At 50.9% G+C, this 15,229-nt stretch overlaps 1 protein-coding gene across 3 annotated transcripts in view; it reads right to left on the bottom strand.

The window, feature by feature from the left end:
* Window positions 1–5,480: 5,480 nt before the first annotated feature.
* The window catches only part of PPP1R10 (protein phosphatase 1, regulatory subunit 10), a 21,404-nt gene continuing 11,655 nt past the window's right edge, over window positions 5,481–15,229 (bottom strand). Inside the window, exons 7-20 of one of the 3 annotated variants that reach the window (XM_005863250.2) lie at window positions 11,953–12,030; window positions 11,633–11,806; window positions 11,103–11,208; window positions 10,901–11,013; window positions 9,883–9,983; window positions 9,103–9,247; window positions 8,867–9,025; window positions 8,520–8,766; window positions 8,332–8,395; window positions 8,033–8,227; window positions 7,829–7,904; window positions 7,539–7,652; window positions 6,780–7,364; window positions 5,481–6,533 (exon numbers count right to left, since the gene is read on the bottom strand). In XM_005863250.2, the coding sequence (XP_005863312.1) occupies window positions 6,424–6,533; window positions 6,780–7,364; window positions 7,539–7,652; window positions 7,829–7,904; window positions 8,033–8,227; window positions 8,332–8,395; window positions 8,520–8,766; window positions 8,867–9,025; window positions 9,103–9,247; window positions 9,883–9,983; window positions 10,901–11,013; window positions 11,103–11,208; window positions 11,633–11,806; window positions 11,953–12,030 (2,267 nt within the window). In that variant the 3' untranslated portion in view covers window positions 5,481–6,423. Of the gene's footprint in view, window positions 6,534–6,779; window positions 7,365–7,538; window positions 7,653–7,828; window positions 7,905–8,032; window positions 8,228–8,331; window positions 8,396–8,519; window positions 8,767–8,866; window positions 9,026–9,102; window positions 9,248–9,882; window positions 9,984–10,900; window positions 11,014–11,102; window positions 11,209–11,632; window positions 11,810–11,952; window positions 12,031–15,229 lie in introns of all 3 variants that reach the window. The other 2 variants (XM_014537245.1, XM_014537246.1) reach the window with 2 other exon arrangements.

Genomic DNA, 15,229 nt, shown 5'->3' on the forward strand with positions numbered 1-15,229 from the left:
GGCCAGCCTGCAAACAGCCATCAGCCCCTCACCCAGGCTGGCCAGGCACCCCAGCGGGACCCCCACCCTGATCCGGACACCCTTCAGGGCAAACCAACCGGCCCTCACCCGTGCACCAGGCCTCTATCCTATATAATAAAAGGGTAATATGCAAACTGACCCTAACAGAACGACTGGGAATGACTGGTCACTATGACACACATTGACCACCAGGGGGAAGATGCTCAGTGCAGGAGCTGCCCCCTGGTGGTCAGTGCGCTCCCACAGGGGGAGCTCTGCTCAGCCACAAGCCAGGCTGATGGCTGCCAGCACAATGGTGGTGGCGGGAGCCTCTCCCGCCTCCTCAGCAGCACTAAGGATGTCTGAATGAAGCTTAGGTCTGCTCCCTGCTGGTAAGTGGACATCCCCCGAGGGCTGCCAGAGTGATGTCTGACTGCCAGCTTGGGCCCGATCCCCCAGGGAGCGGGCCTAAGCCAGCAGGTGGACATCCTCCGAGGGGTCCCAGACTGCAAGAGGGCACAGGCCAGGCTGAGGGAACCCCCCAAGTGCACAAATTTTTGTGCAACGGGCCTCTAGTATATACATAATAGGCTAAGCTGAAACATGCATGTGCGATACATATAAAGCTCTTGCTGGCGCCAATCGCACACGTGTTTCGATCTGTCATTGTCTATCATGAATTTGGTTGACAATTCTATTATCGAGAAAGGGTGAATAGCGATATTAAAATATTTCTTCCAATTAATTTCCTTTCAATGTGCAAGAATTCATGCACTGGGACACTAGTATAATAAAATTAATATACCTAAGTATGGGCAAAAGGATGCCACTCCTCCCGCCAAGAACAACGTTGAACTAGAACATGGAAAAAATAACAAACTCACATGGCACAGTGTATGAGTAACCCAAAGCCTGGAAATGCAATTTCATTAACAGAATTAAATATTTTTATTCATAAACAGCTTTTAGTACCTACAAATTTTGCACTAATGTACATAGTGAGCAGCACGGATGTTCCCATAAAGTAGTACTTCTCAGCTTCCCAATGACAGACTGCGGACACCTGCCTGCCTTGTGCAGGGGCTGGCCCTGGGACGATGGCCCTGCTGACCTCACCAGTGCTCTGGGCATTCTCCTTAACCTGCAGCGTGGACAAGGCCATGAGGCCCTGGCCCGGTGGCTTGGTTGGAGTGTTGTCTTTTTTTTTTTTTTTTTTTAGAGAGGAAGGAAGGGGGAGAAACATCAATGATGAGAGGGAATCATGGACCAGCTGCCTCCTGCACCCCCCCTATTGGGGACCGAGCCACAATCCAGGCATGTGCCCTTGACCGGAATCGAACCTGGGACCTTTCAGTCCACAGGCTGACCTCTATCCACTGAGCCAAACCTGCTAGGGCTGGAATGTTGTCTTGTACACTGAGGTTGAGAGTTCGATTCCTGGTCAGGGCACATACCCAAGTTGCAGGCTCAATCCCCAGTCAGGAGCATATGGGGGCAGCCGATCAATATTTCTCACATTGATGTCTGTCTCTCCCTCTCCCTTTCTCTGTCTGGAATCCAAAAACATATCCTCTGGTGGCGGGGGGGGGGGGGACAATGGGGCAATAAGAATACATATGTAATGCCTTAATCAATAAAGAAAAAAAAAACACATCCTCAAGTGAGAATTAAAAAAGGATGACTAGCCGAAACCGGTTTGGCTCAGTGGATAGAGCGTCGGCCTGCGGACTGAAAGGTCCCAGGTTCGATTCCGGTCAAGGGCATGTACCTTGGTTGCGGGCACATCCCCAGTGGGAGGTGTGCAGGAGGCAGCTGATCAATGTTTCTCTCTCATCAATGTTTCTAACTCTCTATCTCTCTCCCTTCCTCTCTGTAAAAAATCAATAAAATATATTTAAAAAAAAAAAAAAAGGAAAAGGATGACTGCCCTGGCTGGTGTGGCTCCGTGGTTAGAGTGCCAGCCTGTGAACTGAAGGGCCACCGGTTCGGTTTCCAGTTGAGGGCATGTCCCTGGGCTGCAGGTTCAATTCCCAGCCTGGTCAGGTGTGTGCGGGAGGGAACACATTGATGTGCCTCTCATAGCAATGTCTCTCTCCTGCTCCCTTCCACACTAAAAAAATCAATGGGGAAAAATGATCCTTAGGTGAGCATTAACAACAAAAGATGACCAAAGCTAAGTCCTAGATCGAAGCGAGAGCCAGGATAGGACTGTTTTAGGAACACACAAGGCATTTTAGGGAAGTCTTGTCAGTGCTACCATGGAAACAGGAAAGCCCTGTGGCCATACAGAACTCAAAGGGGGCCTGAGAACGGAAGAGTGGCCCTGTGGCCAGTGCTGGAGACGCTCACCTGGCAGTTCTAGGGCAGTGGTTCTCTGTCCCAGCGGCAGCACCTGGAGTCAGCTGTGCAACTGGGAACGGGGGTGCCCCGGAGCATATCTCCGGGAGGAGAGGGTGTCCCCTTCACATGGAGTGATTAGGAGAGACCTCAGAGGAAGTAACATGAAAACCAAGGCCTGAAGGAGGTGAAGGAGTGAACCAGATGAGTAGGAAGAAGAGCCTTCAGGGGAGGCACCAGAATGTGTAGACACCTAGAACCTGTATAATGTTACTAACCAGTGTCACCCCAATACATTCATAAAGAAGTAAAAAATAAAAACAAGCTGGAGCCCTGGCTAGTGTGGCTCAGTTGGTTGGGTGTCAGCCCGTGCACCAAAAGGTTGCCAGTTCAATTCCCGGTCAGGGCACATGCCCAGGTTGCAGCTCGAAACCCAAGAATATCAATAAAAATTTGATCAGTGGATAGAGCATCAGCCTGTGGGCCAAAGCATCCAGGGTTCAATTCCAATCAAGGGCACGTACCTCAGTTGCAGGCTCCTCCCCATCCAGGGCCCTGGTCAGAGTGCATGCAGGAGGCAACCAACCCATGTGTTTCTCTCACATCGATATTTCTCTTTCACTCTCTCCTAAATATCAGTGGAAACTATCCTCGGGTAAGGATTTTTTTTTTTTAAAAAAAAGGGAGTTTATACCAGAACCGGTTTGGCTCAGTGGATAGAGCGTCGGCCTGCGGACTCAAGGGTCCCGGGTTCGATTCCGGTCAAGGGCATGTACCTTGGTTGCGGGCACATCCCCAGTGGGGGTCGTGCAGGAGGCAGCTGATCGATGTTTCTCTCTCATTGATGTTTCCGGCTCTCTATCCCTCTCCCTTCCTCTCTGTAAAAAATCAATAAAATATATATATATATATTTTTTTTTTTTTAAAGGGAGTTTGCCAAGCAGCAGCAAATACGTTGAGTTAGTACTTAATTGTACTGGGCTGAGGTGGTAGGATTTTGGAATTTTTTTAAGAGAGAAAAGGATAAACATTTTGTTGTTCCACTTATTTATGCATTCATTGGTTGCTTCTTGTAGGTGCCCCCAGAAATAGAACCCTCAACCCTGATGTATGAGGACAACACCCTGAGCTACCCAGCCAGGGTGGATTTCCCAGGAACAGAAATGGGAGAAACGTAATGCTGACAACTCAGAATTGGAGATGGAAGGGTTGAGAGACATCAGAAGTTGAATACGATTTGGGGGTTGGGGGTGGAAGCAGAAAGGAAAAAAACCTAAAGGGGAGAGAAGTGCCTGCAGGGTTTCATGGGTCCATGGGTTTGGTGAAATGGATGAGATGTTCGGCCTCTCTCTCCCTGCCCGCATTGTTTTTTTGTTAATCCTCACCCGAAGATATTTTTTCAATTGATTTTTAGAGAGTGTGAAAGGGAATCGGGGGTGGAGAGACAAACATTGATGTGAAAGAGACACATCCACTGGTTACTTCCCACACTCACCCTGACCAGGCCCGGGAATCGAACCTGTAACCCAAGTACGTGCCCTTAGCTGGAAGTCGAACCCACAACCCTGCGGTTGTGCAGCTAACACTGGCCAGGGCAGGAAAAGTTTCTGTGGAGAATTTGAAAGGAAAATGACTGACTCCTCTTTAAATTACAATGGGCACCGTGAAGCTCGCTCTAAAGGCTCTTTGGCCTATTGCGGGGCGGGAGGAGGTGAGAAGCAGGCACTGGATGCACCAGAAGGAAAGAAACTCAAGTTCAGTAGGCCCCCTGGATTGACATGCTCTTTGCTTTTTCACTCGAGCTGTGTACCTCGTTGGTATTTCACCTTTAGATTACGTCCTCCTCCCAGGCCCTCTCCTAAGTGCACAGAGCAACAGTAGGCTGGCTGCCTGAGCGTCACGCCTGAGCCTGGACAAAAGGAGGGAAAAAGGCCTCGCTGGCCTCGCTAGATGTGCACGAGGCCTGAGCCGATGGCCAATCTCGAAAATAACAGCCAGGAAGCCTCATTTTCCAGATCAGCAACACTAGGGAGCTTGTCAGAAACATTTTGGGGTCCATCCCAGATCTACTGAATCAGAAAATTTGCTGCTCACCCCCCCAACCTTACTTATTTTTAATGTTTTTAAATTTTTATTTTAGAGAGAGAGAGAAACATCGATTGGCTGCCCCCATGCATCCTGACTGGGGATTGAACCCACAACCTGGGTATATGCTCTGACTGGGAATCCATGGGGTGGCACTCAACTAAGCCAACCAGCGAGGGCTCCGATCTGTCTTGTAACAGGCCCTTCGGACATGCTGGTGAACACTAAAAGGTTGAAAACCACTCTTCTCTCTCCCCAAAATGTAATCTTCTAATTTCTAGTTCTAAGAATAGCAGATTTAGCCCGGCCAGCGTGGCTAAGTGGGTTGAGCATCGACCTATGAACCAGGAGTTCATAGGTCACGGTTCACTTCCCGGTTGGTCAGGGCACATGCCTGGGCTGTGGGCTCGATCCCTAGTAGGGGGGCAGGATGTAGGAGGCAGCCAATCAAGGTCTCTGTCATTGATGCTTCTCTCTCTCTCTCTGAAATCAATAAAAATATATTTTAAAAAAATAGCAGACTTAAGTAACTTCTTATTCAAAGTTAATTCTATCCCTCCATGTTCTGGTCTCCAAAACCTCCTGTCTCCCAGGAATCTTATCCCATCACCTAGGCCCTCGATTTCACACCTCCCTCAACGAGGAGGCTGGGTCCTAGACCTCCCTGTCCCCTCGCAGCAGGCCATTTCCTCCAGCTCCGCAGTCACTCTTTGCGAAGAGCAGTCTACACTTCCCTCTCCCCTGGACTGTTCTCAAAACACTGCTCATGGATTTCTCCTGTAGCCACTCCTGCTCCTTCCTCCCGTCCTCTCAACTCCTTCCCAGAGCACTCCACAGCTGGCAGGCCCAGCCATAGGCTGTCCCGGGCCGCACTGCCTTCTCCAAGAATGCTGGTCCTGGGATCTGCTGTGCAGAGCGCATCACATCAGCATTCTCACTTAAATCAACTATGACTTGAAGGTAGAGCTTGCTAGCTCCACGAAGGTTTGTATTCATGCACCTAAAACTGCTGGTAATGGCTGGGTTTTTTTTTTCAAGGAGTCCAAACACACCAGGGGTTAAATAAGCTGCTTCTCTCTCCACTGTTTATTATTAATGTACAAAATATACAAAACCAAAAGAAAAAATACTCATCCTCAAATCCATTGTGGCTCTAACCCAAGACCTTGCACAAAACCCAACCAATCCACTGTTTTCATAGAAAACAACTGATACGAGACGGGTGAAAGAGAGGGCTGTGTAAGGGCCAGTGTGTTGTTGAATGCACCCAGGACGGTGCCCAATGGGGACTCAGAGGTGGCCTCACTCCAAGGTTCCAGGTGGGGACAGGAAGTGTGTGAACTCCCAAGGCGGTGCACGTAGTGTGACTGTCGGGCCCGGCGTGCCGGGCTTCAGTTCATGCACAGCTGGTCTCCCCAAAGTGTCTGCTTCCAGCATGAGCTGTGTGTGCAGGGTAGACCGCCACCAGCCGGCCGCGATGCAGATGCAGCCGCAGCGTTCACAGAAGGCTGCCTAGTCGGACCTCGCTGAGAAGGGCTCAGGATGTGTCCAGCCGGTGTGCAGTGGGAGCCCTCTCAGTGGAGTGGGATATCCGATAGCCCCTTTTATCATCTCCCCACCCCGAGGAATGGTGGTCTTGGCTGGGATGGTTTGGGAGGGCAGCTGATCCCACGTCAGAGCTCCGTGCACGGGGAGGACTGGCACAGGCCAGGTGCCCTCGGGCATCAGAGGTAACACTGGAAAGGAGCTGGGCTTCCAGGGCAAGTCTCCTCAGATAGTGAAGCCAGCCGAGTCTCTGAGCCTCCTCTTCGCAGGCAGGGCAGAGCGGGTCTAGTCCTCCCGCCTGGAGGAGCGTGTACATGGGGTGCACCAGTGATCAGAAACCCCAGGACTGAGCAGTGGGGACCGAGGAGGCCGGCTCCTCCTCAGCTGGGGAAGGGACAAACGGGCCTCACAGAAGCCATAACAGTGTGTGTGTGGGGCGGGGGGCAGACGGGGTCCTTAGGGCAGGGGGGGCCCGTTGACCCCCGGGTGGTAGAAGGCACAGCTGTCCTCATAGCGGCAGTTGCCCTTCATCATAAAGTGTCGGCAAACGGGGCGGTTGGACATGTCTGAAAAAGAGGGCGGACGGTTAGGGAGGAGATGCTAGGTCACCACCACCCTCACCCCCTCCACAGCCATGAAGCCAGAGAATGTCTTTCAGAGAGAGAGCCTGGGGGTGTGGGGGAAGGGCTAGGGTAGGAACAGCCACACATGCTGGGACAGGCGGCCTCAGGTTCAGCCCAGCACCCCCAGGTAGTGACACTCCCAGTCTGTGGGGGTCCAACAAAAGTCATAGGGGCAGGGCTCATCCTCACCTCCTCCATGGCTGTGGCCTCCATCGTGCCCTCGGTGGCCCCCTCCTCCGTGGCCAGGGCCATTATGGCCTCGGTGCTCATGAGGAGGTGGTCCTCGATGATCATGGCCTCGGTGACCAGGGACATCATGAGGCCGGTGGCCATGGGGTCCCCCATGTCCAGGACCTTCGTGGGGGCGATGTCCACCATTTCCACCCATGCCCCCACCAGGGCCTTCATGAGGACGATGGCCACTGCCACTGCCCATGCCCCCACCAGGGCCTTCGTGGGGACGGTGTCCTCCACCCATGCCCCCACCAGGGCCCCCTCGTCCGTTTGGGGGTCCTCCTCCAGAGCGACCTCCTCTGGCTCCTCGAAATGGAGGAGGAGGGGGAGGAGGTTCATTTCCCCCTCGACCACCACGGCCTCTATGGTATGGTCCAGGTCCAGGTCCAGGTCCAGGTCCAGGTCCCCCCCGCATCGGGCCACCCCGCATGGGGTCAGCAGGGCCATCCCAGAAGGGATCACCGCCCCGGGGAGGGGGTGGGGGACCCAGGAGACGTGGACCCACTGGCCCCCCAGGGCCTCCAGGGCCTCCATGGGGACCTGTTAGGAAAAAAAGGGAGACAATGTTACACTCAGGGACTGCTCCCTCCCACCCTAAGCCATCTCCCCCCCACCCTACGCCACCTCCCCGCTCCTTCTGGTCAATCCTACACTATTACCAGACCACAGGTTAGCAGATAAGCCCATTATTCCAACACCCCAGTCACTGCCTACCTGGCATAGGTCCCCCAGGGCCAGGGGGGAAGTGCTGCATTCCCTTGGGGCCCCCAGGGCCTCCTTGTGGGAAACCATTGGCTATTGGGCCGGGGCCTAAGAGTCCATGTGGCACTGTTAATGAAAAGAGTCAAATAGTCAGCAAGAGGCTTCTAGAAGAGTGACATCCTTCCCGCTTACGTGTGCCCCAGGGATCCTTGAAGACCAGCTGGCAGGGTCTAATCTCCATCCCATCCCCATGTCTGACCACCGACCGCATGCAGCCCAGCCCTGGCTGGCCCTGACCTTACCCAGCATCTGCTTGATCTTGTCTGAGTAGTCTGGTTGCTTCAGCAGTTCCTCTGAGGGGTGACTATTTGGGCTACCCTAGAGAGCAACAGTCCTCATTAGCAGAGAAAGGGAGAGCCCAGAGGAGGGACGCAGGAAGAGGAGGAGGACTGGGGTACGGGGAGGGGCGTGGCCGACAAAGCAGAAACGAGGATGAGGGCTCCTACCATGATGGAGGTGAGGATCTCCTGGACACTGATGCCTCCTCCTCCAGGGCCCTGGGGGCTCTTCCCAGCACCCATGCTTCCCATAAGATTGGCCAGAACAGGAGGCAACTTGGAGCCACCTGCCCCATCAGGTGAGCCACCGGCCTCCCCAGGCTCCAGGGTCTCAACATATGGAGTCTCATCCATGGAACATTCCTGAGAGCAGAGCAGAGCAGTGAGGACAACCACAGAATGAAGGGGAGTCACGCACAACAGCTGCATCAGCATCCATCACAGCCCCGTCGTCACTTCACACTCACCTCGTCCAGGGGGATGAGCTTCGGGGGGACGGGCTCGTAGGGTTCAGGGTCTGGTTCGTGAGGGCTAGCATGAGTGCGGGGGGGAAGCAAAAAAAAGGATGGTCAAATTATTGATCCAGGCCCTCGAATTTCTTCCTAACCTCCACCTCTCCGTAATCAACCCAGGGCAGGCACCCCATTCTGCTCACCTTTCCTTGTTCAGGAAGAGCTCCTGAAGGATTCCTTTCTCCCGCTCAGCCTGGATATACCGCTCCTGGCTGTTGCTTCCAGGGGTGACAAGAGGTGAGGGCAGAACCAGGGGCCGGGGGCACACCCATGGCACCTTCTCCTCCATGTTGTCATGGCTCAGACGCCGGGCCGTCTCAAATGCATGTCTGTCTGACAGTATCTCTCGCTTAGCTGCCTCGCCAAAGTCCTTGATCTTATTCACATTTACTATTGGCAAGGAGGAAAAAAGCAAGAGGAAGAGTAAGCACAACCAGCCCTTTTGAAACGCTCTGTGCCCGCCTATTAGATAGTCAACTCGACTTCTAACCTCGTTCGGTTTCATCCAGTTCAAAGTAGAAGTATTCCCTCAGCTTGCCCTCCTCAGGCCACGTCACCGTCTTCCTCTTCCTGCCTTTCCGCGTCAGCTGGCTGGGATCGCCAGGACTCTCCACTGGTTTTGCATCCAGAGCTCCTGGCTCCAAAGAGGCTGTAAGCAGGAGAGGTTTCAGATGCAGGTCCTTCCCCTTGGGAAACCCCCCAGCCTGGCCCAGCCTCTGGACTGACCTGCGTCCAGCAGCTCTGGGACCTCCACAGGGGGAACTGGGGTCCCTGGACGGTCGGTGTCCATAGCCTCAGGAGGTGCTGGCTCTGGGGAAGAAGGTTTGGCTGTGCTTGGCTCTGTGCTTGTTTTCCCTTCAAATGGGCTTGGCTATTGTGAAAGGAAAAGAAGTTAATGAGCTGACAGAAAAGCTAAGGTCAAGGCAAGGCAGGTAGTGCGGGGTCTGGGGCAGGACCCACAACAGTTCATATAAACGAAGGTCTATGTCAAACACTGCCCACCGTCACCAGTCTGCATCAGACAAACTCCTTTTGCCCTTCCCAACTCCGAGCTGCTGGGCCCTTCTTTTTTTTTAAGTGTTTTTATTGATTTTAAATGTTTTTTATTGATTTTTTACAGAAAGGGAAAGGGATAGAAACATCGATGAGAGAAACATCGATCAGCTGCCTCCTGCACACCCCCTACTGGGGATGTGCCCACAACCAAGGTACATGCCCTTGACCAGAATCGAACCTGGGACCCTTCAGTCCGCAGGCCGATGCTCTATGCACTTAGCCAAACCGGTTAGGACTGTTTTTATTGATTTTAGAGAGAAACATTGATCAGCTGCTTCCTGCACACCCCCTACTAGGGACTGAGCCCACAGCAAGGTGCCCTGACCAGGAATCGAACCAGCCACCACTGGGTGCATGGGACTACCACCTGAGCCACACTGGCCAGGGCTCCGGGCCCTTCCTTTGACTTTACCTTTACACTCTGCCACGCCTACCACCCAGGGCCCATACCTTGGCAGCTGTAGGCGACAGCACCTTCTTCTTCTTCTTAATTTTGATGCCTGGAACAGGGGCTGAGTTGAGCGCATCCAGGAAGCCCAGGCCCTCCATAGCTACAAAAGGAAGAAGCATAAATGGAACCATCATACCTCCTTTACAATCCTATTCCTATAGAACCAGTCTGGGCAGAAAAATGGGTCTGGGCAGACCCTGCCTCAACCTGGGACACAGTTAGCTCAAGGTGGCCAGGAAGCATATGGACAGGAAATTCCTGACATTATCCTCTATTTTTAAAAATATATATCTTTATTATTCATTTCAGAGAGGGAGAGAAAGAGAGATAGAAACATCAATGATGAGAGAGAATCACTGATCGGCTGCCTCCTGCATACCCCACATTGGGAAATGAACCGTGACCTCCTGCTTCATAGGTCGACGCTCAACCACTGAGCCACGCCAGCCGGGCTATTCTCTTCCTATTAAAGGCAGGCAAGCCGTGGTTTTGGATATGAACTAGAGTTCAGGCACCTGACAGAGCCAGCCCTGTGGACATGACAGATCACCCTGCCAGCTGGGAGTGCCCCTAACCCAGTGATGGCGAACCTATGACACGCGTGTCAGAGGTGACATGCGAACTCATTTTTTTGGTTGATTTTTCTTTGTTAAATGGCATTTAAATATATAAAATAAATATCAAAAACGTAAGGCTTTGTCTTACTATGGATGCAAATATCAAAAAATTTCTATATGTGACACGGCACCAGAGTTAAGTTAGGGTTTTTCAAAATGCTGACACGCCGAGCTCAAAAGGTTCGCCTTCACTGCCCTAACCAGTCAGTGAAGAGCACACCTCCCACCTCATCTCTCAGGTCACTCCTAAGTAACCCTATGAAACAAGCTTCAGAGGTGCAAAAATTACAGGGCACCAAGAAATCAAAGGAAAATGGAAACATTAAAGAGAAGGCCCTCCCCCACCCCCCTATGCATCCCATGAAGAGTTTGCTCCCAAATTCAATACATTCTGACTCACGCTGTGGCGGGATGATCTTCACTTTGATCTCTTTGGTAGCATTGGGTGTTGTGTTGAGTGGCTTGTACTTCTTCTCTGCATGGGGAGCAGTGTCTCCTGGGGCAGCTGCTGAGCTGTTAGAAGAGGAACTGTCAAGAACAATGCCCTTCTTTCTCGTGGCCTCAGACCCAACCCACTCAGGAGTCCAGCACACAGTCCCTACCTCTGACGCTTGAGGGGAATGGGCTTAAGGTTGTATTTGTCAGAAACCATCACTGCACTGGCGTTCTTCTTCACAGGCACCAAAGATGGGGTCTCCAGCTCTAATCCTGGGGAAGAGACATGGGGTGGGGTTGAATTCCCACCCACCCTCTTGACTTTTTTTTTTTGTTGTTAAAGATTTTTAATTGATTTTTAGAGAGAGGAAGGGAGAGGAAAAGAGAGAAACATCAATGTGAGAGCAACACATCTATCATGCCCCCTACTGGGGATCCATCCCACAACCGGGGCATGTGCCCTGACCGGAAATCAAACCGGTGACCTTTTGGTGCACAGGACAATACCCAATGAGCCACACTGGCCAGGGCCACCTTCTTGACTTTTCCTCTCGGTTCATCCAGCCTTGTAGAATCCCCTGAGCTTCTCCCGCGAGTCTTCCTGTTTTCCCACATCATAATCCAGCAATTCCACCAGAAGGCCCTGGGTGTGCACATGCCCACAGACCCTCCTCCCGGGGCCTGCCAGCAGCCTCACCAGTGGAGCGGAACTTGGCATGACTGGGCGCTGTGGTTCGAAGAGACTTAGGCTTCTCCTTCTTCTTCTCTGGGGCCTCCTCAGCCCGGGGCTCAGCCTTCACCTCGGTTAAAGGTCGCTCAGGGGGGGTGGTTCGACCCTTTCCCTCTTCTTTTCGCTTTTTCTTATCTTTTTCTGTTGTGGAAAAACAAAGTAGAAAAAAGATTTTATTGAGATCAAAGAGAAAGACTGCCAGGTAGCGGTGAAGCAGGCTGAAAACACTGGAGGCCACATCCCATGGGAGATAAATCAATACGGGGACAAAGAACCTGGGAGCTCACCAGCAGGCTGGGCACTGCTCTGGGAGCGGATGACAGCCATCCAGTCACTGACGAGGACGGAGGCCAACTTCCGGAGCTCTGAGGGGACAGAAAGAGAAAATGCCTAAATAACTTAAAATGTTATCTGTACAGTAGCAGAAAATAGAGATATCTGAACATTTATTACATTATAAAAACTACATCACTGTTTCATATATACAGGGTGAGCAAAAATAGGTTTACAGTTGTGAGTACATGAAACAGTTTATTCTTGTATTATTATTTACTTTTTATTGTATTATTTATAAACCTTTTACCCACCCCTATATATTTCCTGTAATTGTTACAACTTGAAAATTTTTTTTTAAAGAATGGTGTATTGCCTGAGCCTGACTGGCGTGGCTCAGTGGTTGAGCATCAACCTATGAACCAGGAGGTCAGGGCACATGACTGGGTTGCAGGCTCAATCCCCAAGTAGGGGGCGTGCAGGAGGCAGCCAACCAATGATTATCATTATTGATGTTTCTATCTCTCTCCCCCTCAATACATTACTACTTTTAAAAATATATTTTTATTGATTTCAGAGAGGATGGGAGAAGAGAGAAATATTGATGTGAGATCGTAACATTGACTCACCTCACATAGAAGCATAGAGATTAGTCACAAAATTAAGAAGTGGCAGAATGAACATATATATACTCTTCCCTTTCTGTTAAAATTAGAGAAAGGAGCCCTAGCCAGTTTGGCTCATGGATAAAGAGTCGGCCCTCAGACTGAAGGGTTGAAGGTTTGATTCCAGTCAAGGGCACGTACCTCAGTTGCAGGCTCGATCCCCGGCTCTGGTCAGGGAGCGTGTAGGAGGCAACCAATCGATGTCTCTCTCTCACATCGATATTTCTCTGCCCTCCTCCACCCACTCTCTCCCTAAAAAAAAAAAGAAATCAATAGAAAAAATATCCTCAAGTGAGGATTAACTAAAAAAAAAAACCCAGAAACTAAAATCAGGAGAAAGGTAGCAGAGTTCAAGTATCTGAAGGGCCACTAGCTTCTAAAATGAACAGCATTGTTTGTGTTGTCCTGAAGGTGAACTTAATGCAAAGGACGCTAACTTAGCTTCATCTTAACAAAAGACTTTCTAGGCAACTTTTTTAGAAAATCAATTAAGTATATCAAGGATGAAAAAAGAGCTGAAAAACAGACCAATTTAGGTTTGCAGTTTATCTAAAGAAAAAAGAGGTCAGAGAATTTTAAAGAATAGAATTTGTTTCTCTTTCTTTTTGTACTCGGCAAATAACATCTCTTATCTATGGCATCTCTCTTCCTGACAACATTTCCACTTTTGGACTCATTTAATAATGAGACTGTCATGTTAACATGAAAACCTAACTTTTCAAAATAGTCACACACTGGCAATTTCTGTACCTAAGGCAAGATGAATCCCAATGTATTCCCAATGCAGGAAAACCCTAAAATCTTTTCAGAGCAATTGATAGTATGGTCCAATGAGACTTCACTATAGTTGATAAGTACTAATTTCTGTATCCAAAGGAAGTATAAGAATAATTAAATCTATATTCAAAGAAGGCAGAAAAATTTAGCCAGCCGGAAAACAGGGACAATATATCTGACAGAGAAGGAACAACAGATGTGCAATGACTTAATGGGCTTTCTGGGATATATATTATGCTATAAATTATTATTACAGACTAGAGGCCTGGTGCACAAAATTCAAGTACTTGGTGGGAGAGGGGTCCCTCAGCCCGGCCTGCACACTCTTGCAGTCCGGGAGCCCTTGGGGGATATCCGACTGCCGGCTTAGGAGTGGGCCTAAGCCGGCAGTCGGACATCCTTAGTGCTGCCATGGAGGCAGGAGAGGCTCCTGCCACTGCTGCTGTGCTCACCAGCCATGAGCCCGGCTCAGGGCTTCTGGCTGAGTGGTGCTCCCCCCCCGTGGGACACTGAATACCAGGGGGAGCTCCTGCATTGAGCGTCTGCCCCCTGGTGGTCAGTGTGCATCATAGTAACTGGTTGTTCCGCCATTCGGTTGATTTGCATATTAGCCTTTTATTATATAGGTTACTCTGAGATTTCACAAAGATATTGAAGTGCTTTGTATCTAAAAGGACCTAAAAACTGGGAATTAATACAACTAAAATAATTGAAAGGTAGGGGCCCTGGCCAGTCTTGGTCAGTTGGTTGAGCATCAAAAGGTCACTGGCTCGGGGGTACAACCAAGATGGCGGCATAGGTAAACAACTGAACTTGCTGCTGCGCACAACCACGTTAAAACTACAACGAAAAGACAAAATGAATATCATCCAGAACCACGGGAAGGCCGGCTGAGTGGAAATTCTACAGCTAGAAGGAAAGAGAAAAGTGTATTGAAGCGGGTAGGAGGTGCAGAGGTGTGGAAGTGTGGAGGTACAGAGGTGTGCGAAAAGGGCTGGCAGCTGTGTACGCTGTTGTCTTTTTCAACTGGGAGGGAGATACAAGCTCCCGACTGCTCTGAACTCCAGTTCCAGGCGCGAGAATTTGGACCCAGACTCATACGGAGAGAAACTGGACTGTCTGGCATCGGGCCAGAACGTGAGGGTGGCTTTCTCGCAGAGGTGCTTGCAGCGGTCATTGTTCCTGCACGGGGCCGTGAGACACAGAGACCCAGAGACCTATCTGGGGGAGGGCCGATGGCCAACCATTGCTGTTTGCACCACCCCGTGATTCCCTGAGACCACGACCCACCCAATTTACAACCCTACCCAAGCTGTGCGCAGAGGCTTTTGCATACTAATGGCCTGGCCTTTCTCCACCTAAAAACCTATCAAACTGTAGCTGGGTCAGAGAACCCCAGAGCTTCCAAAACAAGGCCTAAGGCTCGTCAGCAGCCTGCATTGCTTCACAGCTGCACCTCATCTGGGCACCTCCAAACCCCAAACAAAGAGGAGGAATCTGCAGATCTCTCTGTAGGTCCTGCTGGGTGGCCTCAGGCAGTGGCTGACTTTGCACCTCCTTGGAGATCCAAGAGCCAGTCTACCCAGTGGTCAGAGTGAGACCATCCAGATTACAACTCTTCACATCCATAAGAGACATACTCAGTGGGCAGACTCAGTGAGCGCGAAAGCCCCACTGAAGCAAGTCCTGCCCCATAAGGGTGTCTCCCGCACAGAAGTTCTCCCACCGTAGACACAGCTGGTCCTCACAGCCAATTGGCCTGGAGGTCAATTCCTCCCAGTGATACCAACAGCAATCAAGGCTTAACTACAGGACTGTGGACACAGCCCACAAAGGGGTGCACCAAGAG

Source organism: Myotis brandtii, unplaced genomic scaffold, assembly GCF_000412655.1.
Source record: "Myotis brandtii unplaced genomic scaffold, ASM41265v1 scaffold1750, whole genome shotgun sequence".
In the NCBI taxonomy this organism is placed as follows: domain Eukaryota; kingdom Metazoa; phylum Chordata; class Mammalia; order Chiroptera; family Vespertilionidae; genus Myotis; species Myotis brandtii.